Source organism: Trachemys scripta, chromosome 10 (assembly GCF_013100865.1).
Source record: "Trachemys scripta elegans isolate TJP31775 chromosome 10, CAS_Tse_1.0, whole genome shotgun sequence".
In the NCBI taxonomy this organism is placed as follows: Eukaryota; Metazoa; Chordata; order Testudines; family Emydidae; genus Trachemys; species Trachemys scripta.
In genome coordinates this window covers 56926930-56944032 of record NC_048307.1, presented here as the reverse complement: position 1 = coordinate 56944032, position 17103 = coordinate 56926930, and the positions used below count along the sequence as shown (strand labels likewise).

Genomic DNA, 17103 nt, shown 5'->3' with positions numbered 1-17103 from the left:
GGGGGGAGATTGGCTAGAGCAGGGCAAGGGGTCCAGCTAGGGATACAGCTCAGACTAAAATTTTGGAACCGATCAGATGTCAGATGCGGTTTTCAAACAGACAGACAAAGGCCCTCAAGTTGAGCATACGGCCACACTTTGGCCAGTGAGAGTCTCAGCTTTCAAGAACAGTACGTTTCTAAGCCCTCATGGCATCAGAGATAAAGCTTGAGAAGAACACCACTAAAGGCTCAAAAATGAGATGGCAAAGAAAAGAAATTTTAAAAAAATATTTTTAAAATGGTATATTTGAAGACAATCTCATGTGTTTCGGTGCCTGACATGATTTCTGAAATATTGGGGTTAGCAATACTGCTGTTTAAGTTTATCTAAGGTTTGAAGTTACAACAAAGTTATGATATATCTTTATTCCATAATTACTCTGTCAAGTTATATTAGGTACTGCCACCAATGGCACTATCAAAATACAACCTATGCACAAGAAAGCTAATCCATTTTAGTACCAAAATTAAGTGATAATTCGCAATTTTAGTCCTATATCATGATTCAACTGTAAGGAACAAAACCAAGAATTATTCTGTGCTATCACTGGTAAAGAATGATAGCTGTCCTTAAAAATAAAGCTGTCCTTAAAAATAAAGCTGCACAAGAAATCCAAAAGGGACTAACTAACAATATTTAAGAAATATTTCTTTCAAAAAATAATAGAGTGGATTGCAGATGTTTGGATAGTTGTCACATGGAGTTGTGGGATACTTCCATCTGACTACTGGGACCCAAGTCAAGTGGGGTTGCGCCTACACTGCAAAGTAACAGGGCTCACACCGTGGGTCCCAGCTTAACTCAAGCTTGGACCTTCCAGTGCTGTAGAGTCCTGGGACCCTGGGTCCAAACCCTAGATTAGCACAATTGCAGTGTAGACACAAGGGGATTAGGCATGAGTCTGGGCTCAGGCATGAGTTTATGCTGAAGCACAGACATATCTTCAGAGTCCCCAAGAACTCCACATACAAATCGTTCAGTTCAGTTAGCCCTCCAGCCAAGTCATAAACAAACTTATCCCCTTCTGGGGTAGCAAAACTCCAATTAATCAAGCCCCAACAAATAAAAAAGTTGTTCTGTCCTTCAGTGGTTCCTCTTCAACCAGCCTTCTGGGTCCTGTACCCATCCCCTCATTGGGTTACCTTTGAGAGTCTTTCTGGCTCTGGAATAGAGCACTCCACCCCCAGGCTGGTTCCCCTGGAGTACATTCTCAGCTCTTGCTGGGCTCCATTCCTTCCATCCTTCCCTGCTCCTGTATGGAGCACTGGGCCTCAGGCTGGTTCCCATGGGATAGCAAACTTCCTGCAGACCCTGGCTCAGGGCCTTCCACAAGAGCATACCCACTCCCTGGGTTCCACACCAAAACAGATCTCTCAACCCTCTTATGAGGCGATGGGAAATAAATTTCCCTAACAATTTACTAAGGTTTACCACAACTCAGTTTACACAAAAGCATTCCTTTATTAGACCAAAGGGCACTTGGTGTTGATTACACCTAAAATATAAATATACGTATACACAAACTTATACCCAACATCCTAGTACAGCGGTTCTCAAACTGTGGGTTGGGACCCCAAAGTGGAGTAGCCAGAGCCAGCATTAGATTTGCTGGGACCCAGGGTTGAAGCTGAGGCCTGAGCTCCACCCCCACCCAGGCAGTGGGGCTTGGGCTGCGGCCCCTTCTCTTCCAACTTGGGGTGGCAGGACTTGGGCTCTGGACCCCTCTCCCTCCACCCAGGGCGGCAGGGCTCAGACTCCAGCCCTCCCCCTGGGATCATGTAGTAATTTGTTGGAAGCAGTGGGTCACGGTGCAATGAATTTTGAGAACCCCTGTCCTAGTATCAATCCAATTGTAAGTATTGGCCAAAACATACCCCTCTGGAGTCACAGCATGACCGGAGACAAAGAAACTCCCAAAAACCTTGTTTTTTATACACTATAACAAGTGATATCACTGCTGGTTATCAGACCTTAGCCAAAGCCAGAGGAAGTAGTTTTAAGGCTGTATCCTGTCCTTTTTCCCCAGTCAAGACAAGACTAATGGCTGGGCCCCCTTTCTCAAGGTTTTCTTCTTATTTTATTTTGCCATATTTCTTCCCAATAACTGAACTAAGCATTTCTTTTTAAACAACCCATATATAACCAATTATTTACTGCACCTGGTACCCAATTAAGCAAGTTTTATTTATTTCTATTACCTCATCCCAAACGTTAAATAAGATAATGCTGGTATTTCAAGGGTCACAAGAAGTTTAATATAAACAAGCTCTTCTTTCCCGTGATCTCATTCTTTTTTGGTCACATGCTTTTAGTCCTATCACTTATGCTAACATTCAAACTCAATTTAAAAAAAAAAACACAGTTCAACCAGGCCCAGTTTAGGCCTATATTCCTGCAGAGGCCTACGTGTCCATTAAGCTATCATCTGACCCCTATAATCTCACCCCCTCAGGTTGGGAAGCAGCTAATTAATTATGGCACAGGTAGACTGGCCCCATCTCCCATTAAAAGTGCCAGTCACCCTGTGACAGAAGGTTACAGTAAAAAATATAAAAATAATATACTGCATTCATTAAATAGTCAACACCTCCTAGAACACAATTTCTAATACCTTCGAATTAAAACAGGCCAAAGAGAAAGCATTTTTACTAAAATTAAAATGATCCAAGACTTGCCTGAACTGAGCATGAGTATAATTTTTCTTTAACCAAGCCAAAGCAGATTGGGACCAAGAACGGATATCACAGATACTACAGCCCAAACATGCTAATTCTTAAAAATTTAGAGTATTAACTGTCTGGGTATAATTTAAAGAAACAAAAATATCTACCATACACTATTATTTCCATGTTCTCATTGTTTCAAGGAACAACAACAATAGTGGATAATTTGGCATACTACATGAACAGTTAGACATTCAGAAGATTCAAGAAAATATTCCTGAGGGAAAGAGAGCAGGGACTAAGCATGACGCTGAGTAGTAGTATGACAAAGGAAATTTTGATTACACAATCAACATTTCTGTTACTGTTGATTTAGAGGTTTGTTTTTAATATCCTTTACTGAATGATAGAAAACGAATACATAATCAAAAACTCACAAAAAAATGCTGAGTAAAATCTTGGCATCGCTACGTCAATGACTAAATTCCCAGATTCATAGCAGTACCTGAGGTAACTCAGACCTACTTAAAAAAGCCCTAAGTGCACTAAGAGTTGCAATCTACTTGTTAAAGACAATCCTATCAACTTGGGAAAAAAGCAGTCAACATTCCTACAGGGAAAGTTCCATCACTCCCAAGGAGGAAGTTCTATTTGCAAGTCATATCTGACCAGAGAGATGTATACAGAATTCTGCTGGCTGCACGTTATAAAAGAGATTGAATTTAAAAGGACCAAACTGCCCATTTTCTCAAATCTCAGCTCAGCCACATAGACTAAGAGAGGACTTTGCTATTATTATGAAGAAAAGCAAAAAAAAAAAAAAAAAAAAACCAAGCAAACAAAACTGGAAATAGGAGCTGAGGCCTCCATTTTCTATTCAGTAAAACTGACAGTTCACTTTTGTCAGAAAATCATATACCAGTGGTCAGATTAGTTGACATGATCTAAGACAGAGCTCAAGGCAAGAGCTCTAATAAAGAAGAAATTGGAACAAGACTCACTGCATATATTAACCTCTCTCCTTTGTTGTCATGTTCCATTTGTTTCTTTCCAAGCAGTGGAAAAACATTGTTCTAGGTATTTAGCAAAACAGCATTCTTTTATGCAATGTGCTCTTATTATTGTATTATGAGTATGTTACAACTGCTGTATATTAAGGTTATGTAGTAAGAAACTGAAACAATATCTTTTGTAGAAACAGATCTTTATTGCTAAGGGTACTTTCTCACTGACAAAATGTTGGACACTGATGGCCTTTTCTTTTTGAAAGCATTGGTTAATGTTAAGTGAAACAGCAAAGTTTAAAATAGTATTTTTTGTTTTCTTTTAAGATCATACTGACTTTCTCTGTCATATTAAAAAAAAGCACTTTATACCATCAATAGCCATGATTTTTAAATTTAGGGTTTAAATTTAGTTAGTATATTGTTTACTATATTTTTAGATACCTACTCAATCTATGCACCAGAATTGTATAGCTTCAAGATTTCCTCACTTTTGGCACTTTAATTAGTATAAAGACAGCTTCACAGCTACAAACGATCATTTATATAAAATATCCACGTGTTATTTTTGGTTTCATCCACTTCACATAAAACTAAGCATAAGAGCACCAATGTCATAGGACAAATGAAAATAATATAGTTCTAGAACTGTGTAACACTAACATGGTTCAAATCAAATGATAATATTACTGTATTTTGCTAACTTTTTTGTGGGGGGAGGACAACAAATATCAATTGAGTTTTATCACTTACCATGGAGGTGATTTGATTATGACGAAGGTTAAGTTCTGTCAGTGAATCCAGTCCATTAAGGTTTTCTACATAGCTTAAAAGGTTTCTGGCAAGATTTAACACTCTGAGTTCACCCAAATGATTGATATTTTCTATTTTAGCAATCTGTAACGAGAAGTATAATTAATAGCATGCATATTGTGCCTAGTTTGCTCAGACACCTGTTAGATATACATTTTAAAACAATGGAGATACTAATATAATTCTACATTCGTTTTTATGTAATTTTTAATAGTCTGACATTTATGTGTTTTAGGTTGCCTTCTAATGGATTTCCAGCAGCCCACTGGAAATTACACATTATCATCCAGTTTACTAATGTTCTTTCTGGTCACAGTCACAGTCTGGTGTAATCAAATCAGCAGGCCTTATTCTTTATCATCAGAGATTCTGTGTATTTCTGCTATATGGGCCAAATATGTGCTGCTTCTTAAATGTTCTGCCTGAGAGCCTTACTTCAAACCAGACTTGCAAATTCATTCACTTGCCTTAGGCAAGCATGGAGCTTCCTTGGGTTAGTGCGACCCAGGCCATCAATTTCTGCAGAATGTAAGTTTTAACTGAAAAAATAAGTCTAGAGCCCTTATGATTGTGAAGAGAACCTTAAAAAAGGTGAACAGAATGCAAAGAGGCAGTAAAATGGTAGAGAACAGCTGCTGCTATTATATTACTGGGCCTAACTGGGGAGCCACAATGACTGCCTCATTTGGTCTCAGAGGGAATGTCTTTGGCCAGCTGAGGGGAGAATGGAAAGTCCCACCATTCACTGAGCTGAGTCCATTGCACCAGGCATACATGTGCTAGTGTAACTGTAGACATTGATCCGGGCAGCTAGGACCATGCTTCATTGACAATAAACCTGGCTGGGTGCCTTCGCAACTATGCCAAGTCTTGTGGTCTTATTGAGCAGATCAATCAAGGTCTGCTGTGTCAGCTATCTGCACAGAGCTGGGACAGCATACATCAGGAACAAACACTCAGCCAACGACTAACTACACCAGGCAGAGTTAAGGGTTCTTTAAATGCTAAATTGTTTACTCTTCTATGTCTGAATTGAGAATACTGGTGTGTCAGCTATTTCAGCAGTTGTCTCAGGTTTTATTTCATGACAAAAAATTCCAAATGAAAATATATACAAAGCCAATAGATAACAGAACCAAAACATCATTAATCAGATTAAACATTCCCTAAACCAATTTGATTATAGTAACATGAGAAAAATAGTAACGGGCTTCTCCTCAGTGATGTATAATAGTTTAATATTAGTCTTCTCTGAAGAAACAAAAGATATTTTAGAAGCACAAGTAAAGATCAACTCTTAATATACTGGAGCACCAAAATAATAGCAAAATTCACAGTGAACATTATTGTTTAAAATTGTGTATTCAGACAGACAGATTTGTGAAACTGAAGCCAACAGCAGATGGTTAGCGCAAGTACACAGCTTTCTGCAAATGGCTGTCTAGCTATAACTACAGCAAACTGCAATGCACAAGTTCTAAATGGTCCTAGCTTCTGCTGGTACTGAAGAAATCTGTGTTTCATCAATAATTTATAGAGATGTTATTTATAACTTTTCCGAGTCAAAAGCCTGTGTCAACAGTAATGGAATTCCTTTCCTCCTTCCTATCACAATTTTTTTTTTTTTTACATAAAGATATACCTGCTTTTAGCCCTTATTTTATTTTTAGGTAAGAAGTCATTGCCTTTTCATTTTAGCCATTACAAATTATATTCCCTTTAACAGATGTAAATGATACAGATCTAACTTCCTGTAGACTATTTTCTGACCATAAACAAAAGTAACTGATAATCAGTTTTTCAAGCTCCTTTTTTGCATTAGGTTTTAAATAAGAATGGAAAACGTTGATTTTAAATAAATGTATAAAACAATACTACCCCGTATCTTCATGTTGTTTGTTTCTAAGAATTACTGGATATTTGACTAGTGAGAAAATTTGAAACGCTCATACAGTCAACATAAAAATGCCTTAAAAAAGATTTGTATGCAGCACATAACTCATCAATAATGGAATACCACAAAGATAGCATCAGTTTATGACAGGTATTTCTTGTGTACATTCAAAAGAGGTCTCTGTTTGCTTAAAAATAATGTTGCATATTTCTTATATTTATGTTCAGTTAGGAAAGCCTGGCATAGAATTAGATTAAGGACTACACAAAGCAATTCCAACAATAATTTTATTTTTTTAAATGAAATGATATGGCATAAAATCTATTCTATATGCAATAGGCCAAATTTTCCTGTCAGTTACATGTGGGCCAACTCCATCCATTTTGATGGGGCAGCCTGGGAGTAACTGGAGGAAAGAATTTAGCCCAATATGTCTATAACTAAAATACCTTTGGAGAGATTTAATGAAATATTAAAGAGCATACCTCTCAATTTAATGAAAAGCTGTTGCTTTGCTACACAAGGGATCAGAACTAGTGTTCAGTCCCTATGCATCCGAAGAAGTGGGCTGTAGTCCACGAAAGCTTATGCTCTAATAAATTTGTTAGTCTCTAAGGTGCCACAAGTACTCCTGTTCTTCTCTTCACAGGGCTGCTCAGGCTTGGAAGCACATTGCTTAGAAATGAAACGTTGACCTGAATGCAATGCTGCTGTAGCCGTGTTGGTCCCAGGATATTAGTGAGACAAGGTGGGTGAGGTAATATCTTTTATTGAACCAACTGCTGATGGTGTGAGAGAGAGATGTTTTTGAGTTTATACAGAGCTTTTCTTCAGGTCTGGAAAAAGTGCTCTCAGCATCACAGCAAAATGCTACGTTGAACAGACTGTTTAGCATAAGTAGTTAGCACATATTGTAGGGGGACCATTCAAGATAGAGTTGCCTATTAAAACCTCTGCAGTCATAGGACAAAAAGAGGGGGTTACTGGGTTACAGATTGTTGTAATAAGCCATAGATCCAGTGTCTCTGTTTCGTCCTTGATTTTAGTATCTAGCAGGGTAATGAAGAGAGAGACACATTTAAGCAGTAAACAGAGTCATCGAGCAGGAAAGGAAATAAAGGAAGCTCAAACATGTGACAAAAAAATCCAGCAAGGAACATCCTTCCACATAAACTCTTTGTCTCCTAGTGCCCAACTGGAAATGTTTTTTTCAGGAAAGGGACTGAAATTATAAAAGGATGGGACTAATATCCCAAGGCACCCCTTTCTCTCTCCCTACCTATTGCCTTCATGACACTTGAGGCAACAAAAGAAGTGTTTGTTGGACTCTGGGGGGAGGGGTCCTGACCTACAGGGTTTGGTCAGTAAGACTGCTGAAAACATGTGGTGAGAAACTCTGCTTGAATCTGATATAGTTTGTTAAGTTAGGCATTAGTAGATGTCTTATCTTTTTCTTGTAACCATTTCCGGATTTTATGCCTCACTACTGGTACTCACTTAAAAACTCTCTCTGTAGTTAATAAACTGGTTTTACCTATACCAGTGTGTTTTAAATTGAAGTGTTTGAAGAACTATCTGAGATAATACACTGGCATATTGTTCCCTTTAAGGACTTAAAATATTTTGTACTGTGCAAGAGAGGGCTTGGCAGTACAGGACATACACTTTTGGTGGAAAATCTGAGACTGGGGGGGGGGGTGTTCGGGGTAACTCTGCAATATAACCAAGGGCTGGTCAGAGCCAGAGTGAAATCCCAAGTGTGGCTGGCAGGCTGCAGTTACACACAGACACTCAAGGTGTGGCTTGCATGCTAGAAGACTGTTTGTGAGATGGCCAAGTGGGAGCTATTTCAGTAAGACATTGTAAGGCACCCAAGGTTGCAAGCCGGCAGGGCTAGCGCAACCCATTATGCGACCTAGGCAGTCGGCGACCGGATCTTTGGCCGCCCTGGTCGTCGTCGGTATTTCGGGGGCAGGACCTTCCGCCGCCTCTGTCGGGAGCAGCATTTCGGGGGCAGGACCTTCCGCCGCCTAGGGCGGCAAAAAAGCTGGCGGCGCTCCTGCAGGCCGGGATGACTTAAGTGCTCATTAGTCTGGATTGTACCCTGATATGTCACAACCCCCTATGAAGCTGCTTCAGTGGTAGTGCAACAGCAGGAAATCTTAAGCAAGAGTTTTCACTGTCACATGTCCCGAAGAGGTGAACTGTAAAACCAGAGCACCCACAAGATTGGAGCTCTGGCAAAGATGGTGCTTAAGCTATTGGGGAGTTGATGGGTGGCGGGGAGTCAGCACTGGCCCTGGGCATCAAGGGCAGGATGGTCCCATTTCCATTAAAAGGTATCAAAGAACGTGTACCCAGGAAGTGTACCAGACAGACCAAGGAAAGAGGTACTGCTGGAGCCTATTCAGACCAAGAGATGCTTAAGAGCACATGGGTCTAATCTGCTGGGACCCAAATGCAGCAAACTAATGAGTGTCCAGCTGGGGGACCTCTACCAGGGCTATGTGTGACACTCAAATTTACTGAAACTTCTGTAAGAAGAGCAGCAGCAATCTCTCTCATTCAGACACTAGGAATTGGATTGGCCTTTCTTCTGGGTCATTACAACATTTACACAGGGATGAGAACTAACAACTCTTTCCCCATAGATTATAAATACCCTTATCTTTCCTTGAGTTCAACAAACACATCTGAACATCAAGCCATTATTCTCCTTCTGTCTCTGTTTCCCATCTTTAGAAAGCTACACTACACAAATACTTTCTTTTCTCAACTTTAAGTGATAAGTACTATTGTTGTTAGCAGAATTCTGGCAAACAAGATTCCCTAGTAAATAATGTTCTCCGGACAAGAGTGTTCAGCAATCAGGCTCACCCTGAACATGATTCTTTGTTATGGATACTGAGCCAACTCTTGGGAGTGAGAGAAAGGATAACTTTAAAGGGGCCATTTGTGGCTTGATCAAAGTTTTCTTGTGAGCATAAAAGAGACTTCAACCTTCCTCAACACTTACGAACTTTCTGTTTATCAACAAAAACAGTGAACAACCACTAGCTTTTTATACAGCGTGTTTATCTGCCAAACAAGTTTTCACCTGACAACAATACATTGCTCAATGTCCTGGTGAGGTGAATATGCCTCAGCAATTACTAGCAATTTAAAACATGCATGGACACAAAGAGATAGGCAACAATGTGAAAAGTTCTGCTTTGTTTTCCAACTTTACTTCAACAAAGTCATTCTAGGGGAAGGTAATTGTGGTTAATGATATTAAGAAAGGAATTACTATTGGACTATCATTAAAATTGCTCACCTAGGGTCTAATTCTGCATTCTTCACTGACTTAAAATCAATGGGACTACTGACAAATTAAGGTACTAATCAACATTAGTAAGGGTGGCAGGATCAATGCCATAATAGTCATGTAGCTGTTTTGACAAATATATTAGTTATTATACTATAAATGTTTTATATTGTTGATGGGTCCAATTTGTTCAGGTTCTCTACAGCTCCACTAGATGACAAAGTGGCTTTTTGTTAAAGGTGTGGTTACAGAGGCTATGCCAACAAAGGGAATTCTGTACCTATGTTGCATCATTAAAAAGACAACTTGCCAAGGTTATCAGTCATTGCAACACAGCAAAAACAATTATTGTATTTAGTCCTACTGGAACGATTGCATGTTCAAAATCCAAATTTAATTTTGGATCATACAGGAATACTTGACTTTGGACCCTTCTGTTTTGTTATTTTAATTGCTATGTTCCGGAGTCCTGGATTACTTTCTTTTAATGTTCTGAAATTTAATTCTGTGGTTGAAAGGGGATTATTATGGCATGTTTGGTTTGGAAATTGTACATTTCCAATACTAATATAAAAATCAAATATAGGTAGCCGTGTTAGTCTGTATCTACAAAAACAACAAGACTCCTTGTTATAAAAATCAAAGGCTACCTTAAAGAAAGATCCCAAGAATCTCAAGATGGAACAAAAATACATAGTCTTTGTTCATTAATAAAAACAAAATGAACAAACAAAAACCCACGGACTCCAAAAAAGATAATAGAATAAGAACTAGAAAAATTACACTTTTTCATGTCATAGCAAATCTGCCTATTTTCTTACATAATGGTTTATATAATCATAAACATTTTTGTTTTAAAAGTATCCATTGATCTTTAAGCAAAACTCCCTCTTCTGTGTGCATTCGTACAAAATTAAAGGAATATGGATAAACACAATATTTTTAAACATATAGATTCCTTGTGAAATTGACAAATACATTTACAAAAGTTACTGTGACTTAATATCAGACCTCACCTATCCCCAAGAGATGTAGGTAGGGAGGGAGATGTAATTTGTTAATGTAATATAGTTTTACACTTTGCATACTTTCTATTCAATGAGAAACATCCTGCCCTTGCAAAACAGCAGCAAGCTAAATATACCGTTTGAAGGTCCCAACCATGTATATGCCTCATATTGACATTGTTAGCCCTTCTCAACTAGAAAAGTAACACCCATTAACCTCTTCAGTCTGGATTTCTCCAGTATTCCAACTCCTGGTACAAGATTTGCACATAGCTACATAGATTTCATGTACCAGCAGCTGGATCAGGCACCACGTGCACAACTCTTACTGAAGTTAAAGGGAATTTCACAAATATATCTGATGAAAGAATCTGATTAGATGAACATTTAAAAGAGTTGTGTATTATTTGGGTTTTTTTTTAAATATACTTTCATTAATAATTTTCCCCAGCTGAATTTCCATTTTTGCTTATAACCACCTGTGCCTGCACAATTCTTTGTATCAAAGCTTAGGCTACAGATCTAGAACAAAAGTTTCAAGAAAGTGTACATGTATTTGCAGCCACAAAAGTGTGTGCATTTGCATGCCTAACTTGCATGTGCATTTACTGGAAGTATATAACAGTACATACAAGTAATGATATGGATGCATAACTGGTCGTTCTCAAACACACAATCCCCTAAAAATTTAGGCCCTCTCTAAAAGTAGACACTGACTATGTTTTATAATGCCCCATCACAGTGTATTTGAGCACATACTACTACTCCTAAAAGTTCAATAAAAAAGCTAATCCAAAGAAACAATTATATTTTCACATATGTAAATTATTCATTAAACGCTTTTATGTAGGTACTTCCATTCCCCACTCTCTACAAAGTGCAGCAGTAACACAATAAGGAGCAACATCAGTACATAGCCTTGTCAGATCAAGAATCCAGAGTTTTCACACATTGATTTTACGTATTCAGGATAATCACAGATTATTTTAAACAGCTCAGCTATTTAAACATTTTGTATCACACATTTTACATTTTCCAAAAGATTACTGTATCTGACTTATTTATCCTTACACACTTTCCACTGGATACATCAGAGAAAGTACTGAGAACCTTACAGTCCCCCTTCCTCTCTCTCAAACATATCTATTATAATAATACTTTGCACTTAGATAGCCTCTTCATCAAAGTAAATAGAAGCAATATACAAAGATGATTACATATCCCTATTTTAGAGGCAGGGAAACCAATGCATACTTCACAGGTTAAGTGATTTGCCCACGTCGTATTGGATATTCTTGGCAAACCTGGGAACATATCCTAGATTTCCCAAAGCTCAAGCCACTGCACTAATCACAGACAATACTGCCTCCCTGTATTACTCACTGTACAGATTTTGAATTATTGTACTTTATGCAATGAGTCATTTGTAGGGTGACTAGACAGCAACTGTGAAAAAACGGGACAGGGGGTGGGGGATAATAGGCGCCTATATAAGAAAAAATCCCCAAAAACGGGACTGTCCCTTTAAAAATGGGACATCTGGTCACCCTTGTCATTTGTAAAGTGAGATACAGCAGATGCAATATTTCATTAGTTACTGTAACCATTTTAATTCTTCTACCATAAAAATGACTGCATATTATTTTAGCTACATCACAGCTATTTTGCATTAGATGAGTATGTTATAGCTCTAACTGAACTGATCCTGTTATTTTTAATTGTATGAGTATTTAGTAAGTTTTTTTTTTTTACTTTTCATAAACTTCTGCAAATATAAGAAATTAGAGACCAAGATCCAAAATAACATCATGCTCCCTTTGATTAATTTATAAATCTCTGTGAATTCCCTAATAAAAGCAGTTGCAAAACTATTAAATCCTCCTTCATAAAAGCAATATTACAGGAAACCACATCGGAGATGCAACATGTCTAAATCAGTGTTATTTACGAATGGTTTAAAATAACAGATGTACTTACTGTACAGTACCTGATTTCCATGAAGATCCAAAACATCAAGATTTTTCAAGTTCTCCAGATTTGAGATTTTCTTTATTCTGAAACGTTTAAATGTTGACAAAAATTGTTTTTCATTTTAAATTAAACATTTCTTCTACAAAAACATTTAGCTCATCACCTATTCCTACCAAGTATAAGAAAGTAAGAGGATAACTGTCAACTGACTGAAATGAATAAACTTCTGTATATAGCCCATACCCATTCAAGACATTTTAGGAACCCAATGATACAGGTGTTGAGTAAAGACTAAAGTCATAATACCAGGATGCTACTGCCACTGGGAAAGAGAAAAACATAGCGCCTTTCTCTATAAAAAGTAATGTAACAACATCTGTTGTGATTATTTGAGGAATACTGTTTTAGGAAGTTAGAAACGAGACTGCCAAAAGGTCACCACCAGAACCAACTTACTTCATAGGAATTACAAAATGAATTTAACAGTTATTCTGGGAAACACTACTTAATTAGTAAATCAAAATAATTATAACAAAAGAGGGTCAGTGAGTGCCACTATTACAGTTTTCTGATATACTTTCTCCCCCAAGTGTGGCCTGTAACTATGTAATCATGTATTATCTTTTTGGTGTCTGTCAAGCATTCAGTATGGGAATACATATGCAGTACAGGTCTGATTTTCACTCAACAGGATGCTTTCTTGACAACAAGCTAAAATAATACTTAGGACTTACTTGAGTAGAGTACATACATATGTGTGTGTGCGCGCACACACACAGCCTAAAGTGGTTTTTTTTAATATATATATATATATATATATATATATATAAAGCTCTACCCACAAAGCAGAATTACATTTTCCCAGAAAATTATTTTGTGTGTTTTAATTTTAAATAAATATATCAAAATTTATATCAACTAGAGTGAAACTAGTCAATTCTTTAACCAATTTATAAAGTTTCTGAGCTCTCAAGAGACCCTTCACTTTAGGTGATGCAGAGTGGTGTCCAACTGTTTAAGGCTGGAATGAGGAACATCAAGAGGAGGATTTAAAAGCATTTAGGAGTATGGGTTCTTTTCCCCAAACCACAGACTGCTTTCCTCAGGCCACTTCCTTTTCTTCAGTGACTATGTCTCTGTTCTAGAAGTACTGTTCTTGGAACAGTATTGCTAACCTACCTATAAAACCTTAAAAGGCCAGGACATCTTTTTACAGTAATTAAAAAAACAATTACATCTGTTGAAGTTCTGTGAGATTGTTACATTTACCCTTCATTCTGCAATTCTAAAATAATATCTGAATCTGTTGCATCAAAAATAAAGTTTACCCAAATGACCCACTTTGTTGTGAAACAGCCTTTGCACATACATTAAAGGCCCTAGGAAATGGATCTTCCATTATTATAGCAGGTCTGCATTTACCAGTATATCAAAAGAATCTGGTGCACCAAAAATTACACTGGTCTACAATTTTTGAGAAGTCGTCTGCTTCAGAGATAAAATGTGCTATTTATTATGTATTTTGATGTGCTGAATTCAAATCGGACAATTAAAACAACTGATTGGCTACTGTTTCTAAGATATTTAAGTTTTTACATTTTATGTCTATGTATATTGTGTAGATAGTAGAGTTTTAATCATAAATTGTAAACCTAGGTCTTTTCATGTGTTTATGGTTGCTTTACATGATAATATTTCACCTGTCCTGTTTACGTATCACTTTAAAAATCACCAAAAGGATTATATAAATCAAATTTATTATGAAACAAAAGGCAAAAAACTATTATGTACATAGTTTAGTCCTAGTCAGTGTCTACTCGGCGCTTCTTGGCTTGTCTCTTGTATTCATTAAATGGAGCATCTCTTGTCACTGTCCAGCAATAGTCTGCAAGCATTGATGGGCTCCATTTGCCCTGATAGCGTTTCTCCATTGTTGCAATGTCCTGGTGAAATCGCTCGTCGCTCACTGCTCCGCAGTTCAGTGGGAAAAAAAACTAGATGAGAGTGAAAAAAATGTATCTTTAGTGACATGTTGCAACCAAGGCTTTTGTATGCCTTGAGGAGGTTTTCCACCAACAACCTGTATTTGTCTGCCTTGTTGTTTCCGAGAAAATTTATTGCCACTAACTGGAAGGCCTTCCATGCCGTCTTTTCCTTGCCACGCAGTGCATGGTCAAATGCATCATCTCGAAGAAGTTCACGAATCTGAGGACCAACAAAGACACCTTCCTTTATCTTAGCTTCACTTAACCTTGGAAATTTTCCACAGAGGTACTTGAAAGCTGCTTGTGTTTTGTCAATGGCCTTGACAAAGTTCTTCATCAGATCCAGCTTGATGTGTAAAGGTGGTAACAAAATCTTCCTTGATTCAACAAGTGGTGGATGCTGAACACTTTTCCTCCCAGGCTCCAATGACTGTCAGAGTGGCCAATCTTTCTTGATGTAGTGGGAATCTCTAGTTCGACTATCCCATTCACAGAGAAAACAGCAGTACTTTGTGTATCCAGTCTGCAGACCAAGCAAGAGAGCAACAACCTTCAAATTGCCACAAAACTGCCACTGATGTTGATCATAGTTTATGCACCTCTAAAGTTGTTTCATGTTGTCATAGGTTTCCTTCATATGGCCTGCATGACCAACTGGAATTGATGGCAAAACAGCTTTAAGACTCGTCTTCGATGAATCAATGAACAGTCTCCACTCATCTGGATCGTGAACGATGTTGAGGGCTGCCATCACACCATCGATGTTGTTGCAGGCTACAAGATCACCTTCCATGAAGAAGAATGGGACAAGATCCTTTTGACGGTCACGGAACATGGAAACCCTAACATCACCTGCCAGGAGATTCCCCTGCTGTAGTCTGGAGCCCAACAGCTCTGCCTTACTCTTGGGTAGTTCCAAATCCCTGACAAGGTCATTCAGTTCACCTTGTGTTATGAGGTGTGGTTCAGAGGAGGAGGATGGGAGAAAATGTGGGTCCTGTGACATTGATGGTTCAGGACCAGAAGTTTCATCCTCTTCCTCGTCTGACTCAAGTGAGAATGATTCTGGTGCATCAGGAACCGGCAGTCCTTCTCCGTGGGGTACTGGGCGTATAGCTGATGGAATGTTTGGATAATGCACAGTCCACTTTTTCTTCTTTGACACATCTTTCCCAACTGGAGGCACCACGCAGAAGTAACAATTGTTGGTATGATCTGTTGGCTCTCTCCAAATCATTGGCACTGCAAAAGGCAGAGATTTCCTTTTCCTGTTCAACCACTGGCGAAGATTAGTTGCACAAGTGTTGCAGCATATGTGTGGGGCCCACCTCTTGTCCTGATCTCCAATTTTGCAGCCAAAATAAAGGGGATAGGCTTTCTTAACCGTAGTGGTTATACTGCACTTTTGGGATGCAAAAGTCACTTCACCACAAACATGGCAGAAGTTATCTGCACTGTTCACACAAGTACGAGGCATCTCTGCTCACTTTGGCTAAACAGAAATGTGTCCCTTTGCAAAATCAAACACTGACAAATAAGAGAGCATGACACTGTATGATTTCTAGAGCTGATATAGGGCAATTTGTTCAGCAGAGTGAAGTAAGCTTCGTTATGATTGCATCATCCATGACTTCTAGGAATAACATGATGCAATTCAGATCATGTATGACGCAATACCAGCTTCAGATTGCTTCATTCATTGTTTTGCCTAAAAAGCAAGTACTGTCCAAACCCAGTCATAGATTTATTCATAGATCCAGTCAAAGATGTAGTTTAGTCATTTCTGGTTTAAATTGAGATCCCTTCCCTTTATAACTCACTTATCCTCCGCCATTCCCAAGTCAAGGGTCGTATATACTGACCCAATAGCATATCTTGAAAACTAGAGCCAATCAACAATTTTAAGCATCATTTTCGTTCTCAGTGACCCAGAATTAGTAAAGTTTGACTACATTTATTTCAGAAGCATTTTGGCTGTAGAGCAGTGTTATCGTCCAATTTATTTTACACCACTTTGAAAGTGAACAGCTTGCATCCATATCCATTTCACTGTGGTTGATATGAGAACAAAGGTTAACTTGCTGACTTACCTTTTCCTTTCTCCCCTTGGTTTACCATCTACACATCCTAATTTTTACATCTTCGGTCTATTGCCATACTAGGTGTTTTTATTTTAATCCACCCTCCGTTTATTTTCCATGGTCTCTTGTTCTGCAAGATTAAGTGCTTCCTTCTCCTTTGTTGTAGTTGCTATGTTACAATCTCCAGCCTCATGCCTCAACTCACCCATTACAAATATAATACTTGATAGAAAACACTAGTTCCAGCCATCACATGAACTTTACTCCCCAAGCCAAAACTATTTAAAAGAAAAATTAGACATTAACTGTAGGGTATTTTGCCGCTTTGAACAAGTA

General features: G+C 38.2%; 1 protein-coding gene across 1 annotated transcript in view; it reads right to left on the bottom strand.

Annotated features, from left to right (window-relative positions):
* The window catches only part of LRRC49 (leucine rich repeat containing 49), a 133146-nt gene that overhangs the window by 97114 nt on the left and 18929 nt on the right, over positions 1-17103 (bottom strand). The window contains exons 7-8 of the mRNA XM_034783768.1: positions 12718-12784; positions 4463-4606 (exon numbers count right to left, since the gene is read on the bottom strand). Of these exons, the coding sequence (XP_034639659.1) occupies positions 4463-4606; positions 12718-12784 (211 nt within the window). The remainder of the gene's footprint in view (positions 1-4462; positions 4607-12717; positions 12785-17103) is intronic.